This window comes from Narcine bancroftii, chromosome 5 (genome assembly GCF_036971445.1).
Source record: "Narcine bancroftii isolate sNarBan1 chromosome 5, sNarBan1.hap1, whole genome shotgun sequence".
Lineage (NCBI taxonomy): Eukaryota > Metazoa > Chordata > Chondrichthyes > Torpediniformes > Narcinidae > Narcine > Narcine bancroftii.
The window spans coordinates 43017434-43034720 of record NC_091473.1 but is presented as its reverse complement, the minus strand read 5'-3'; the positions used below and the strand labels follow the sequence as shown (position 1 = coordinate 43034720).

The window sequence follows — 17287 nt, the reverse complement described above, 5'->3', positions numbered from 1 at the left end:
AAAAATACTAAAAAGAATTTTTTTTTCTCTTTTTGAGAAAATTTTAAATAATGATGATAGTTTATGTGAAATATGAGTTGGGAGAGGGAGCTGGGTGGGCACTATTTTCCAGAAGTCATCAGCTACGTGTGAGTTATCTCACACCCGATATTGTGTGGGAGTTACCGCAATGAGCGGTTGACCCAGGAGGAGGTAGCAGTTGCCTCCTGCCTGGTTTATTTTTCTTATTAATTTTTGGATTGAGGAGTGAAGGTTTTTTTTAATTATTTAAAAAAAAATTTTTATATATATATTTTTTTGTAGTTTTAGGAGGGGATAAGGGGAGGGAGTGTTTTTTTTTCTTTCTCTCTTTTTTTTCCTTTTTTTTCCTTCTCTTTTTTTTGTGTGTTCTTTTAAGTAATGTTTAAATTTAAATTTGTTTTTTTTTAATATTTAAGGTTTTAATAATTTTATTAAGTATAAGAAAGCTTGTTTAAAAAATTTAAAGTTGATGTGGTTTTTTTTGTAAAGTTTATTTAGTAGATAAGGAATATTTGAAATTTAAATCTGAATGGGATGAATAAGCTTTTTATTTTTTATTTAACTTCAAGGTGAAAGAAGTGGCAATTCTGGTGTAAATTATTTTATTATCTTAGTTACAGAACGAAGGGAATAATGGTGAAAGTTATAAATTGAATTGTACAATTCTTAATAAGGCTTGAATTTTGTTTGTTGTTTATGCTCCATTTGTTGAAGATATAGTTTTTGTTGTAGATGTGTTTTTATTATTTGGATATGTGAATTTTAAAGTAATGATTGGGGATATTCAAATGTGGTATTGGGGCTTTTATTGGATAAGTATTCAAGAGCAAAAGAGAAAAATGGTGGAAGAGTACTAAAATTGAATTGTATAATGCTTAATGAGGTTTGGATTTTGTTTTAAGATGGTGGTTTATGTGACTAATATGATGATAGATGTGAAGTTAGTTGATATTTGGTGAAGGTTTATTTTTATAGAGAAAGTTTTTTTTATCTTTTTTCTCATGCTACAATTCTTTTTTAAGAATTGATTATTGTTTAATGTTTTTGTTTTTTTTTGTAAGTGGGTTTTTTTCTCTTACATATATTACTAATCTTATTAATCCTTCACTCTTTATTGTGGGGGGGAGAAGGAGGGGGGGTTAGATTAATTTGAGTCGGTTTATTAATGTTGTGTAATAATTATTGGGGGGGTATAGTTTGTTTAGATTACTGATGTTGTATTGTAATTTCATTATTTCATTTTAAAAATTTTTTAATGTAATCTTATATCTTATTCATGTTATAAAATCTTAAATAAAGTTTAAAAAAAAAGGATGGCAATAAAGTGTTTTGAAAGGCTGGTATTGAAGCATATCAGCTCCTGTATGAGCGGCAACACTGATCCATTCCAATTCACGTCATGGCAGATGCCATCTCACTGATTCTATACAAAGCCCTGGACACCATCATCTTCTCAAAACTAATCAGCAAACTCCAAGACCTGGGACTCAACACCCCACTGTGTAAATGTTCCCTGATTTCCTCACCTACAGACCACAATTAGTGAGGATTAGTAAGAACATCTCCTCCACAATCTCCATCAGTACCAGAGCACCTCAGGGCTGCACTCTTAGCCCCCTACTCTACTGGCTTTACACCTAAGAATGCGTGGCTCAGTAAGACAACAACACCATCTGCAAATTCGCTGACGATACCATGGTAATGGGTTGTATAAAAAGAGGTGATGAGTCAGCATACAGGAAGGAGATTGAAAACCTCACCAAACAATAGCCTTGCACTCAATGTCAGCAAAACCAAGGAGCTGATTGCTGACTTCAGGGAAGGAAAATCAGATGTGTACAATCCAGTGATCAGAGGGGATCAGAAATGAAGAGGGTAAGCAAATTTAAGTTCTTGGGATTCACCATCTCGGATATTTTCTGGAGCCAACACACCAATAGCATTGTGAAGAAAGCACGTCAGCACCTCTACTTCTTCAGGAGTTTGTGGAGGCTTGGTATGACATTGGAAATCCTGGCAAATTTATACAGACAAGTGGTGGAACGTGTGCTGACCTGCTGCATCACAGTCTGGTATGGGGACACAAATATCCCTAAATGTAAAGCCTTACATAAAGTAGTGGAAATAGCCCAGGACATCACAGGCAAACCCATTCCCACCATCGAGAACAACTACGGGGAATACAGCCATCGAAGAGCAGCATCATCAAGGATCCATACCATCCAGCATTTACTCTGTTCTCGCTGCTACCATCAGGAAAGGGGTAGAGGTGCCACAAGTCTTGCACCACTAGGTTTAGGACAGCTTCTACCTCTCCACCATCAGACTCAATCAGGGACTCATTTAAGGACTCTTACTTTTGCACTTTATTGTTTGTTTGCTTTTACCCCTGTGTATTGCACAGTCATTTACATTTATTTGTTTACATGCATATATTGTGTACAGTTTTTTTTTTGCACTACCAATAAGTGGTAATTCTGCCTGGGCCGCATGAAAAAGAAACTCAGTGCTGTATGTGATGTACTCGCACAATAAATCTGAAATCTAAATCTAACGATCTTACATATTTCAATAAAGTTTCTTCTAAACAACAAAGAATAAAACTATCATTTATTCAGCTGCTTAATGATACAGCAAATCTTCTCGACCCAGTAAATAACCTAGTGAATCTATTTTGGATTCCCTCCCTTTCTCACTGTGCTCACAGAGTCAAGCACCCCACTCCTACTGTTTATTTTTCCTTTATTTGCCCCTGTGCTCCAGTTTTAATTTTGTGATCAAACAATTAACGTGATTAAAGTGCACATTCCAGATTTTATTCAAGGTCATTTCTGTTTATTTTGGTTTGACTATGTCGAAATGACAGCTCTTTTTATACATAGTCCTCTCATTTCAGGGCACCCTAACATTTGTGATATAGCAATCATATTTAGAACTTTGTTGCATATCCCTTGCATGAATATTCTGCTTGAAATCTGTGATTCACAGACATCACCAGGTCCTGAGCATCTTCTCTGGTGATGCTCTGCTAGGCCTCTACTGCAGCCATCTTCAGCTCCTGCTTATTTCAGAGTCTTATCCCTTCAGGTTTTCTCTTCACCATATGGAAAGCATCTACAATTGGATTCAGATCAGCTGACTGACTTGGCCTTTCAAGAATTTTCCACTTTTTAGCTTTCAAAAAGTAATTTGTTGCTTTGGCAGCATGTTTGGGATCATTGTCTTGCTGTAGGATGAAGCACCGTCTAATGAGTTTGGACGTATTTGCTTGAACTTGAGCAGATGTTTCTATAAAAATCAGAATTCATTTTGCTACTGCCATCAGCAGTTACATCATCAATGAAGGTAAATGCGGCAGTATTTTTAGCAGCCACTTATGCCCAGCCCATAACACCCCACCACCATGTTTGACAGAGGAGGTGCTCTGCTTTGGATCTTGGGCAGTTCCTTGAGGATGCCACACTTTGCTCTTGCCATCACTCTGATTCAAGTTGATCTTGGTCTCATCTGTCCACAAGACATTTTTACAGAATTATATAGGCTCTTAAATAATTCTTGAAAAACTGTAATCTGGCCATCTTTTTTCTGTGATTAACTAGTCTTATCAGTGTAGCCTCAGTATTTCTGTTCATGAAGTCTTTTGCAGACAGTAGTCATTGACACATCCACATCTGTCTCCAAAAGAGTGTTTCTGATCTGTCGTATAGGTGATTGTGGATTTTTCTTTATTATGATGAGAATTCTTCTGTCATCAGCTATGGAGATCTTCCTTGGCCTACCAGTCCCTTTGCGATTACTGAGCTCACCAGTAGACTCTTTCTTCTTACGATATTCCAAACAGTTGATTTTGGTAATCCTCAGGTTTGAGCGAGGTCTCTTATAGTTTTATTCTTGTTTTTCAGCCCTGTAATGGCTTCTTTGACTTTGAGTGGCACAACTCTGGCCCTCATGTTGAAAAATGGCAACTACAGACTCCAAAGGTGATCAAAAACTTAGAAGCAAACCTGGCTCTTTTATTCTTGTGCCAATGAAGCAATTAAACATATGTGAGTAATACCAAATACCTGTGAAGTTAAATATCCTAAACATTGTGTTGCCCTGAAATGGAGGAACTGTGGCGGCTCACCACGAGGCAGGCGAACCGGACCCGCTTGCAAGCCACGTGGCGGGGCAGCTGGCCAAAATGGCATTATCGGGGGTTTCCCTTCCTTCCAGCACAGGGCTCAGAAACCCATGCTGGGGGACCACGTGACGCCGGGTGACATCAGCGCCCTCCTGCGCGTTACTGAGCCAGGTCCGGGCTGGGAGTATAAGTGCAGCCCAACAGCCTGCAATAAACTAGTCTGCTCACTGAGCTCAACCCATCTGGTTTTGTGTGTGTTATTGCAGGAGCAGTGTAGCTGCCGCTACAATTGGTGATTCCGATTGGTTCAAACTTCTTTGAACCCATCATGAGCGAGCCTGGGATCAGCGCTATAGCCGTGAAATTGCCTGAATTCTGGGTTCAGGAGCCAGAGACCTGGTTCTGCCACTTGGAAGCTCAGTTTCACCTCCGCCACATCTCGTCCAACACGACCAAATTCTACCATGTGGTTGCTGCCCTGGACCAGGCCACCGCCAGACGCGTGCTGCACCTTGTTCAGCACCCACCCTCCGAAGACAAATACGAGTTCTTACCGGGTCCCTTGGACTATCCAGACACCAGCGTGCCACTCGGATGCTGCACTTCAATGCCCTGGGGGACAGGTCCTCGATGGAACTGATGGACGAGATGCTTGCGCTCATGGGTGAGCACACCAACTGGTCACATTTCGAGCGCATCTTCCTCGACCACATACCTGGGAACATCCAGCCGCTGCTAATCCAGGAGAGCTTCACCGACCCAAGGAAGGTCACCCAGAAGCCCAAAGAGCTATGGCTCGCACAATTCCTGGAGGGCTCAGTGGTCCACCAGGTCACAAGGCACGAGCACGACCACGCCAAGCCCAGCCCTAGTGCTGCAGTAGAGCACCCAGTCCCTACAGGGGCCCCCGAGAGAATAACCAAGGCCACAGCATCCGCTTCAGGCCTCTGCTTCTAACACCAGCGCTGGGGAGCCAAGGCTTGGAAGTGTCATCAGCCCTGCTCGTTCCAGGGAAATGACCAGGCCGGCTTCTGTTAATGGCTGCAGCGGCTGGCCAACGCTACAGCCTCTTCTACCTGCGGGACTCAGTCAGCGTCCGGCGGTTCCTTGTTGATCAACGTCATCCCAGCCACGGCCGTCGAGTCCAGGAACCAACCTCGTAAACCTCCCGTCTGTGCGGCCAACGCAATGGCAATCCGGACGTTTGGAGACAAGACAGTCCACTTCCAGATCGGCCAACAGAATTTCGTGTGGAGGTTCACCGTCTCGTCCCTCCCAACTGCCATCCTGGGTGCAGACTTCTTCCTCGTACACGGGCTTCTGGTGGACATTCAAGGTAGGCACCTGGTGGACACCCGTACCTTCCAGGCCGTTCACCTCGACGCCTCCCGCTCGGAGCAACCGCAGATGGCCACGATCAACACGCCCAGAGACGAGTTCCAGTGAATCCTGGATGAGTTCCCGACACTCCTCAAGTCACAGTTTTCTGCTGCCTCGCCGCGCCACGGGTTGTTCCACCACATCCCCACCAGTTCACGCCAAGGCATGCTGGATCCCACCTGACAAGCTCCAGGTAGCAAAGGAGGAGTACATGGTGCTGGGGATCATTCGGCAGTCCGACAGCCCGTGGGCCTCGCCGCTCCACCTAGTCCTGAAAGCCTCCGGAGGCTGGCGTCCCTGCGGAGACTATCGACGGCTCAACGAGGCAACCATTCCTGACCGTTACCCCATCCCTCACATCCAAGACTTTATGCCCAACCTGTACGCTGCAAGGGTTTTCTCTAAGGTCGACCTGGTGCACGGATATCACCAGATCCCAGTGCAACCTGAGTACATACCCAAGACGGCCATCATCACCCCCTTTGGCTTGTTCGAATTCCTGCGCATGCCGTTCGGGCTCAAGAATGCCACTCAGATCTTGGATTTCGTCTTTATTTATTTGGACGACATCCTCGCTGCCAGCAAGGACCGGGCGCAACACAAGGCCCACCTACGTGCCCTTTTCTCCCAGCTGGCTGACTTCGGCCTTACCATCAACCCGGCCAAGTGGCAGTTCGAGAGAGTCCATGCAGTTCCTGGGCCATACCATCACGGCCAAAGGAGCCATGCCTGCCGCTGCGAAGGTCGCTGCTATCAGGGAGTTCCCATGCCCGGAAGCCTCAAGGGGCTGCAAGGAGTTCATAGCTATGATCAACTTTTACAACCGCTTCATCCCAGGAGCTTTGCGCATCATGCAGCCACTATTCGCCCTCATCGCGGCCAAAAACAAGATGCTCACTTGGAACCCAGAAGCCCGCGCCGCATTCGAGGTCACCAAGGACACCCTCGCGAAGGCCACCATGCTAGCCCACCCGCATACCGACCTGCATATGGCACTCTCTGTCGATGCCTCTGCCACAGCCAATGGTGCCGTCCTGAAGCAGCAGGTGAATGAACATTGGAAGCCACTGGCATTCTTCAGCTGCCTGCCAGAACGCAAGTATAGTGCCTTCGACTGTGAGTTACTGGGCATGTACCTGGCGGTGCGGCATTTCCACTATTTTTTGGAGGGGAGGACTTTTACCATCTTCACCGACCACAAACCCCTCACCCAGGCGCTTGCAGTGGCAAAGGATCCCTGGTCGGCCCGCCAGCAGCGTCACCTCTCCGTGTCGGAGTTTACCACCGACCTTCGGTGCAAGGCGGGGAAGGACAATGTGGTTGCCGGTGCACTCTCACGACCGGTCATCTGCGCGCTAATGCCTGGCCTTGAAGTCGACCAGCTCCCCCGGGACCAGGAATCTGATATGGAGACGAGGGCCTTCAAGACCGCCATCACGGGCCTGCGGTTCCAAGACCACCCGACTTCAAGCGGCGAAGGCACCATTCTGTGCGATATCTCCTTGGGTACCTCGCGACCAGTGGTTCCCCAGCAGTGATGCAGGCAGGTCTTCCATCACATCCACGACCTTTCACATCCGTCCATCAGGTCCACGGTCCGGATGGTGGCAGAACGGTTCGTATGGAATGGGCTGCGGAAACAGATTGTTGGCTGGGCCAGAACATGCACCCATTGCCAGACATCCAAGATGCACAGGCACACCAGAGTGCCCATACAGGAGTTCAAGCACGTCCGGGAACGGTTCAGCCACATTCACGTGGACATCGTTGGGCACTTACCTGTTTCCCGGGGCAACCATTATCTGTTTACGGTGGTGGACCGCACCACTCGCTGGCCTGAAGTGATCCCAATGCCAGACGCCTCCACCGACTCCTGCTCCCGAGCACTGTTGCATCGCCCGGTTCGGCGTCCTGGGTCACCTCACCAGCGATCGGGGTGCCCAGTTCACATCTGCGCTCTGGGCACAGCTCGCCAACAGGTTGGGGTTCCAGCTACACTGCACCACAGCCTACCATCCGCAGACCAATGGATTGGTCGAACGTCTGCACTGCCACCTTAAGTCGGTGCTCATGGCCCGCCTCACTGGTCCTGACTGGGCGGACGAACTGCCTTGGGTGCACCTGGGCATCCGCTCCATTCCCAAGGAAGATCTGCAGGTGTTATCAGCTGAGCTGGTCTACAGTGCGTTGCTGGCACTAACTGGTGAGTTCGTCAACGCACCTCACAATCCCCAGCGGTCGCCGCACAAACTACTTCCTTGCCTCTGGGCACGCTTGGACTTATTTGAACCCCCACCACCGCCTAGGCATGGCACTCGCCTGTCTCATGTTTCTGGCAAACTGCTTTCTGCGGAGTAAGTTTTTGTTCGGCAGGGCCCAACCATGGCACCTCTGCAGCGACCGTACGAGGGGCCGTACAGGGTATTACAGTATTTCGGCTCAACGTTCACGCTGGACATTGGCAGCAAGTGGGAGATGTTTACCATGGACAGGCTGAAACCAGGGCACCTCGATCCCACCGAGCCCATGGTTGTTGCCCAGCCCAAGAAGCGAGGCTACCCGGCGAAAAAGGACATTGGCGCCGGTTCTGAGGGGGGGGGGAGGGCTGTGTGGTGGCTCACTACAAGGCAGGTGAACCAGCCCCACTTGTAAGCCATGCGGCAGGGCAGCCGGCCTAAATGGCGTGGTTCGGAGTTTCCCTTCCTTCCAACACTGGCCTCAGAAACCCGCGCTGGGGGACCACGTGACGCCCGGGTGATGTCAGCGCCCTCCAGCACGGTTCTCAGCCAGGTCCGGGCTGGGAGTATAAGTGCAGCCCAGCAGCCTGCAATAAACTAGTTTGCTCACTGAGCTCAACCCGTCTGGTTGTGTGTGTGTTATTGCAGGAGCAGTGTAGCTGCTGCTACAGAACTATGTATAAAAGGTACTGTAATTTCTACATGGTCAAACTAAAATGTACACCAATAACCTTGAATAAAATCTGGAATGTGCACTTTAATTACATGTGAATTGTTTGATTACAAGTTTAAAATTGTGGAGTACAGCGGCAAACAAAGAAAGTGTCTTTATTGCAAATAAAGTGTCTTTATCCCAAATATTATGGAGGACACTATATCTTTAACTTTGCAATGTATACAACTGTCTGACTTGCTTCATTTCTCCAGCATTGTGTCTTTACTTCAAACACGGTGCCTGCAGACTTTTGCTTTTTACAATAAAGATTGTCAGTTTATCTTAGAAAGCATTTGCAATTTACCACAAAAGTATGATTCCCTAAAAATGATAATACTGGATATTTTTTACCACTTTACCTGAAACTCATGTCGTTAGTACTGTTCACATCTGTTGAAGAGGTGAAAAATTAAGCATCCACTTTCAAGTTACATTCTAAGGTGGAAATGATCATCAGTATTTACTGAATGCAAAAATACTGTTAGAAAGTAGATAATAGGTATTCTACTCCTTTTGTCAAAACAAAAGTATTTTTTCATCTACCTTCCTTCTTATCAGGTATTTTAGGCTGTATCATGTTACACACTATTCAAAAAAGGGCAGCATGGTTAGTGCAGTGGTTAGGGCAGTCCGGTTAGTGTTGTGGTTAGTGCAACACTGTTGCAGCACCAATGACCAGAATTCAAATCCCATGCTGTCTGTAAGGAGTTTGTTCCTTCTCCCCAAGTCTGCATAGATTTCCCCTGAGTGTTCTGGTTTGCTCCAACCTTTCAAATTGCACTGGGGCATGTTGGTCAATTGGGCATAATGGAGTGGGGAGGAAATGTCTTGTGATGTGGTGGAGTCAGGACTTGGAAATCCACCTCTCCTGGGAATTAGTGAAAAAAAAGTGCTGTGTAAGTAAAGTGCAAATAACCAAACCTATTAAAAACTGTTTTAGAACTTCTATATAACGTTTTAATTTTGACACCTTAAAGAGTGAAGACTGTTGTTGGCCCGTCGTGAATACAGATAGTAAGAAGACAAGATAAAGAAAAAAGGCCTACCATCTCCAAGGATCCAGGAAGTGAGGCAAGCGCTTATCCTTAACCAAGTCGTGCCCCTGTGGGGGCTGTCTGACACTCTGTAGCGCCATCGCAGCTGCTCTCTGGGGCAATGGCATTGCCAAAGAAGTTGTTGAACTGCATTTGCTTGAGGAGATGTGCATGCGCAGGTCAAATTAACTTCAAGTTGTTGCTGGAGCCAGCAGTGTTTCTGCTGGCTCAGAGACTTCCCTGCACCTTTCCAAAAGCAAGAAGAGATTTTTCTGACAGATTCGCAGGCCAGCAATGAAGAGGAAGAAAATGAAGAGGATCAAGAAGAGATGACAAGACAAATGAGAATTTTTAAAGATAAAGGTAGGAAATTGAAAGTGCCACAAGAGGAAGAATGTACTAACGCCCAGTTATTAAAAGAATTGAGGGAGATAAAAACAAATATTAAAAAGATAAGCAAATGAAGAAATATTTTACTTTTGTCCAGAAATTGCAAAATAAACTGGATATGGTAGATGAGTCAAAACTTTGGAGGCTGGTATAGATGTACAAAATAGAATGGTCAAAGTGGGAATGACGTCTGGCCCTTTGAAAAGAAGGATCTACTAGAGAATTTTAGTAGAAGAAACAATATTAAAATTGTTGGATCTTAAAGAAGGTGAGGAAGGAGATCAACCAATAAACTTTCTTCAATGATGAATTCCAGAGGACCTAGGACCAGATAAATTTGAAAATATTATTGAAATTGAAAGAGCATGCAGAGCCCCAAGACCACGACCTCCATCAGATCAAAAGCTAAGATCTATACTTATAAAATGTCTTCGATATCAAGACAGGGAGAAAATATTGACTTTAGCAGCACAAGGTACTAAGGAGAGACAGGGTCCGTTGGAATTTCATGGAGCAAAGATATTTTTCTATCGTGACACAAGTTTGGAATTGTTGAAGAGAAGGAAAGCATTTGACATGAAGCATGCTTTATGGCAAAAGGCGTAATAGTAGATAAAGAATATCAAAATTTATACAGCTTGAACTAAGTGCTGTTATTAAATAAGATTAAATTTCATCTAAATAGATGGAAGGAGTTACCGTTAACATTGAATGGATGTGTAAATTGTATTACAATGAATAAATTAATGAAATGTTTAAACAATTTTGTTCTCAGTTAAATAATCTGAGTTGGAGAGAGACGATAAAGGAAGATTTTTTTATTACAAAAAAGTTTGCCAATGCTAACTTTTCAAGAGCAAACAGAGTTGGATGCTCCTTTCACATCAATGGAGGTGAGGGAAGCATCAGCTCATTACAAAGAAATAAATCTCTGGGAAAGGATGATTTTCCAGTCTGAATTTTATAAAGAATTTAAATATTTATTGATTCCTCCTTTTATGGGTGTATTAGATCAAGTGATGGTAACACATAAACTCCCGGAATCTTTCTCAACTGCGGTAATACCAAATAAAGATAGTGACTCTTTAAAATCATTGTCCTATAGACCGATTTCTTTGTTAAATATAGATTATAAGATTATTGCAAAAATTTAGCCAATAGATTGGCAACATTTTTATCTCAGTTGATAAATATGGACCAGACGGGCTTTGTAAAAAAGAAAAATCTGCAGATAATGCAACTAAATTACTTAGTTTAATACACTTAGCACAAAAAAGGGAAGATTTAAGTGTGGCAGTTGCTTTGGATGTATAAAAAGCATTTGATAGATTAGAATGGGATTTTTTTTAGTTAAGGTATTTGAAAAATTTGGGATGGATATTTATAAATTGGGGTTAAAGTTTTATATAATAGTCCTAAGGCGAAGTTACAAATGGGCAAGCCTTGACTCTGTTTTCGTTAACTAGATCTAGTAGGCAAGGATGCCCTTTATCACCTGCTTTATTTATCTTAGTGATTGAACCTCTTGCAGAACTGATCTGGACTGATCCGGACATTAAAGGATTTAAGGTTAATCAAGAAGAATATAAATTAATTTATTTGCTGATGATATTCTGATTTATTTAAAGGAACCAATAGGTTCACTTCATAAATTGTATTCAAGATTGGAGGAATATGCAAGGTATCTGCTTATAAAGTAAATTTGGATAAAAGTGAAATTATGCCCCTTACTTTAGAGGACTACACTCAATGTCAACAAGATACTTAATTTAAATGGCTGGTGAATGGAAATAAAATATTTAGAGATATGAGTAGATAATAAGTTGGAGAATGAATATAAATTGCATATAAATGAATTCTATCAATTGAATTATGTACCTTTACTTAAGAAAATTTGTGAGGATTTGAATAAGTGGAAATTATTGCCAATAACATTATTGGGTAGGGTTAACAGTGTTAAAATGAATATATTTCTTAAAGTACAATATCTATTTCAAACATAACCAATAATGAGACATTTGATTTTTTTTCAAAAATTAAATGAATATATTAGAAGTTTTCTTTGGAAGGGTAAAATGTCAAGAGTTTCTCTGGATAAATTGTTATGGAAATTTGAGTTAGGAGGTTTACAATTACCAAATTTCAAAAATTATTATGGAGAAATTCAACTGAGATTTTTGACCTTTTTTTTGATGAGGAAAAAAACCAGTATGGGTTAAAATAGAAATTGACAAAATAAGAGAGAGAAAATCAGAAGGTTTTAAAAATGGGAATCAAAATGATTGTCTGGGGAGAGGGAAGTACCCTTGTTGATGCATTTGATTAATGTATGGAATAAGCTATATAACAAAAATGGAATGAGGAGTGCCCTCTACCCAAAATGCCTTTGATTCAAAATCAACATTCTATTTTCAATGGATAATCAATTTTTAAATATTTGGTCTCGGAAAGGAATTAGATGTATAGAAAATTGTTACGAATGAAGGAATTTAATGTCATTTGAACAACTGAAAAATAAATATGGGACACAAAATAATACGCTTTTTATTATCAAATGTGGCCTTTTTTAAGAGATAAACTAGGTCCTACAATGCTCTTACTGAAATGTGATAATGTAGGAATGTTGATTCGTAGTAGATACATCAAGAAATTTATTTCAGCTATGTATACTTTATTGCAGAGGGAACTTTCAAACAGGGGATACATAGGTCCAGACAATGGTGGGGAAACAGACCTAAATATGAATATTGATGAATCAAATTGGTCAGATTTGTGTTGGGATAGTATGTCAATTACTATAAATATTAGATATAAATGAGTTCGATATAATTTTTTACACCAATTATATTTTACATCACAAAAGTTAAATAGATTGAAATCAATTTATCGGATCAATGTTTTAAATGTGGTCAGGAGATAGGTGATTTCTTTCATTCAACTTGGTCTTGCCCCAAAGTGATATCTTTTAGTCATATTTGGTGAGTTATTTAGATTGAGTTATAGGAATCAAATTTATTTTTAGGAATTTATTTATAGGAATCAAATGTTATTTTTAATGTCCCAAATATTCTGCTGGAGAATATGATGGTGAGCTACCTTCCTACTCCCACAAAGCTTCTAGATGGGTTGTGGGGGGGCAGAGGGGAGATGATGAAGGAACCTCAACCTTGAAATCAGTATGTTGTGCAACTTGGAGAGGAACTAGCAAATATGAGAAGTATTGTTAAAGTAACCTCAGCATGCATTTTGTAAATGGTTCACAACACATTTGCTGTACAGATAGTTCCCCAGTCCTCGACTTACGATGGCCCAACTTAAGATTTTTCAAAGTTACGATGGTTCGAATCTATACTATACTTTGGATTTTCAGTGTCTCCTGACTGCGCTGTATTCAGTTCCCACACTTATTCCATTGTCCTGCTCTCTCCCCACAGCCCCGTGTCAGTCCCTACACTGATTTCACTGTCCTTTTTCGATCTGTGATTTTTTTCAACATCCAATGGGAGTGCCGGAACATAACCCTATCGTAAGATGAGGACTACCTGAACATTTGTGATGAAGAGTATGACTGCATTATCCAGAATTGTTTCAGCTGCACTCATCCAGGAAAGCAGGGAATATTCCATTACATTCCTAATTGCAGGCTTAGGAGTGTCAGGATTTAAGTCAGGCTGCAGGAAAACCACATCAGGTCTGTTCTTACAAACAGGACAGCGTTTACATAGCTGTTCCAGTTGATGGTTGGAGACTTAGCAATTCATTTCAAATGCAGGTGGTAAGGATTTGTTGGGAGATGATCACTGCCTGGTAATACTGTGGCACAAATTGGCATGGACTATTCCATTTCCAAATAGTTGTGAATAAAGTTGAATGCTGCATTAATTCTAGTGAGATGGCCTGGCATAGGACACTACCCTGAGGAACTCCTGCAGTTACGTCTCAGAACAGTTATGCGAGGCCAAGGGACCGCGCACCTGTCTGGATAGATGGGATGGAGGAGGAGAGGGTTAGCAACTTCAAGTCCCTGGGAGTCCACATATCAGAGGACCTCCCGGCACAAGCAATCATGAAGGAGACACTCCAATACACCTACTTTCTAAGAGGTCTGAGGAGATTTGGCATGTCATTCATCATGAACTGGTTTTGTAATTTGAGTGCCTAGTAATGCAGAAGGCTGCAGAAAATAGCAATCATTTCCAAGACATCTATGTGAGGCACCTCTAACCTCCAACCCATTGAAGATATCTATGTAAGGCATTGCTCAAGAAGACAGCCAACATCGTAAAGGACCCTCATCATCCTCGTCACAACCTCTTCTCACTGCTACCTTCAGGAAGTAGGTACAGAAGCCTGAAGTTCAGCATCCTCTAGGTTTAAGAATCATATTTTTTTCCAAAAGCTGAACAATCTCTTGAATCTCCTTGAACTAAATTATCCAAAACTACTCTGGCACGACATAAAGATTTGTCTGCATCATTGAAACACCACTTTTTTTCTCTCACATTATCTAAAACTGTGTATCTTTATATCTATCCATATTTTATATTTATTATTTCTTTTCATACTGGGGTAATTTAAGGTATACCATTGGAACTGTTTTTTTTATATACAAAAGTACCTGTTTGGCAGCAGCAAGCAAGAATTTTGGTGTATTTATATATTGCACTTATGTGTATGACAATAAACTCATTCTCATTGCCAAGTGATTTGCAACAACCACAAACAAATTCCTTTGTGAGGTACAAGTTCAACCATAGAATTGGCACAGAAGTAATATCATTTTATCTCTGAAGGTGTTTATTTCTGACCTTTTTCTGCTTCTATATATGTTCTCAAAAGTGGGATCCATATACTGATGAAAACAAGAAGCAAGTTGCTCATATAAAAAAAAACTAAACAAAGGCGATTTCCACTGCCATCTTCATTTACAACACTAATTTACACCTTTATAAAGGTACCAGATGATAAAAAAGTTAAACATTTGATGGGTCACAATAAGCTTACTTATCATCAAATCTCACATAACTATACCTTTACCATTCAAAACACATCTTAATTATTTAGTAATGTGCCCCTTTACTGCAATCCAAATGCAGACCTTGGTTTTGCAGAATTCCCCATTAAAACACTGTGAGACAGCCACTGTGATCCTATATTGGCAATAGATCCTATATTGTATTGAGTTTTAGATCTACAAATCAGGAGAATTAAAAAAAATACTATTTTACTGTAACTTACTGTTTTAAGTTACTTATAGAGTTTGAGTTTTTTAATAATTTTATTTTTCAATTTCTAAAAATACATTTAATTTCAATAATTTTAAAATATTAATTGCCCAGACTGTGCTCAATCCATCCTTTGCCTCACATTCATTTGTCCATACAATCCTGGGATCACACTAATCATTTACAGCCTTATGGCTGTAGTGGAGCTAAATGAAACGGAAGCTTCTCTGTTGCAATCATCTGTAAAGAAAAAAAACAGTCTGATCTGAGATGAGAACCTTGCTCACTCTTCCTTTCATTACTGCTGGACAAAGTAATTACAATTTAAACTATATAAAATTCTCAACAGTCTGGACAGAAGACAATGCTCCATTCCTAACTTTAACCATCATCAAAGTCCAAGACAATAGTTTGGAGCCAGGACCTCTGGACCAACCCACCAGAGGCCTGCTTGTCATCTGACATGAGAGATTATGTGGGCCCATGCTCCAGTCAATTACAGTGCCCTGTCGTTTTGGACAAAGACACATCTTTTCCTTTATTTGCCCCTGTACTCCACTGTTTTAAATTTGTAATCAAACAATTCACATATGATTAAAGTGCACAATCCAGATTTTATTCAAGGTTATTGATGTTTATTTTAGTTTGACCAAGTAGAAATTACAGCATTTTTAAATAGTCTCCTCATTTCAAAGAACCGTAGTATTTGAGACATAACTATGATATGTATATTAAAACAATCACGTTTAGTACTTCATTGCATATCCCTTACATGAATATTCTGCTTGAAATCTGTGATTCATAGACATCACCAGGTACTGAGTATCTTCTCTGGTGATGCTCTGCTAGGCCTCTACTGCAGCCATCTTCGCTCCTGCTTGCTTTAGGGGGGCTTGGACCCTTACATTTTCTCTTCAGCCCATGGAAGGCATGCTCAATTGGATTTAAATTGAATAACTTGGCCATTCAAGAATTTTGTAGGATTTAGCTTTCAAAAAGTAGTTTATTGCTTTAGCAGTATGTTTGGGATCATTGTCTTGCACCTTCCAATTAGTTTAGAGGCATTTGCTTGAACTTGAGCAGATAAGAATTCATTTTGTTACTGCCCTCAGCAGTTACATTATCAATGAAGGTAAATGGGGTAGTACCTGTAGCACCCATATATGCCCAGCCCATAACACCCCAACACCACGTTTGACAGAGGAGGTGCTATGCTTTGGATCTTGGGCAGTTCCTTTAGGCCTCCACACGTTGCTCTTGCCATCACTCTGATTCAGGTTAATCTTGGTCTCATCTGTCCACAAGAACATTTTCCAGAATTCTGCAGGCTCTTTTAAATACTTCTTGACAAATTGTAATCTGGCCATCCTGTTTCTGTGACTGACTAGTCTTGTCAGTGTAGCCTCTATATTTTCTGTTCATGAAGTCTTCTGTGGACAATAGTCATTGACATATCCACACCATCTTCCTGAAGATTGTTTCTAATCTGTTGGACAGGCATTTGGGGATTTTTCTTCATTATGATGAGAGTTCTTCTGTCATCAGTAGTGGAGTCTTCCTTGGTCTACCAGTCCCTTTGCCATTATTGAGCTCACTAAAATGCTATTTCTTCTCAAATGATATATCAAACAGTTGATTCTGGTAATCCTAAAGTTTGAGCGATGTCTCTTAGTTTTATTCTTGTCTTTCAGCCTCATAACGGCTTCTTTGACTTTCAATGGCATTACTCTGGTCTTCATGTTGAAAAACTGCAACTAGACTCCAAAGGTGATCAAAAACTTGGAAGCAAGCCTAGCTCTTTTATACCTGCACCAATGAAACAATTAAACATACATGAGTAATCACAAACACTTGCAGAGCCAAGTGTCCCAAACACCATGGTTCCCTGAAAAGGGAAACTATGTATAAAAAGTGCTGTAATTTCTACATGGTCAAACCAAAATGTAAACAAATAACTTTAATAAAATCTGGAATGTGCACTTTAATCCCATGTGAATTGTTTGATAACAAATTTAAAACCATGGAGCACAGGGGCAAGTAAAAAAAATGTGTATTTGTCCCAAACATTATGGAGGACACTGTACCTCAATTCACCTTTGTGACGTACATCAGCTTGTGATCCCCAATATATGAAACATGATCAGGAATGGGCTACTTATCCT

At 41.6% G+C, this 17287-nt stretch overlaps 1 protein-coding gene across 7 annotated transcripts in view; it reads right to left on the bottom strand.

The window, feature by feature from the left end:
• The window catches only part of LOC138763323 (POC1 centriolar protein homolog A-like), a 169901-nt gene that overhangs the window by 20048 nt on the left and 132566 nt on the right, over positions 1-17287 (bottom strand). Inside the window, exon 11 of one of the 7 annotated variants that reach the window (XM_069937277.1) lies at positions 15160-15365. The exons of the other annotated variants lie outside the window; for them this stretch is intronic. Within the exon in view, the coding sequence (XP_069793378.1) occupies positions 15315-15365 (51 nt within the window). The 3' untranslated portion in view covers positions 15160-15314. Of the gene's footprint in view, positions 1-15159; positions 15366-17287 lie in introns of those variants that run through there. 7 annotated transcript variants of the gene reach the window in all.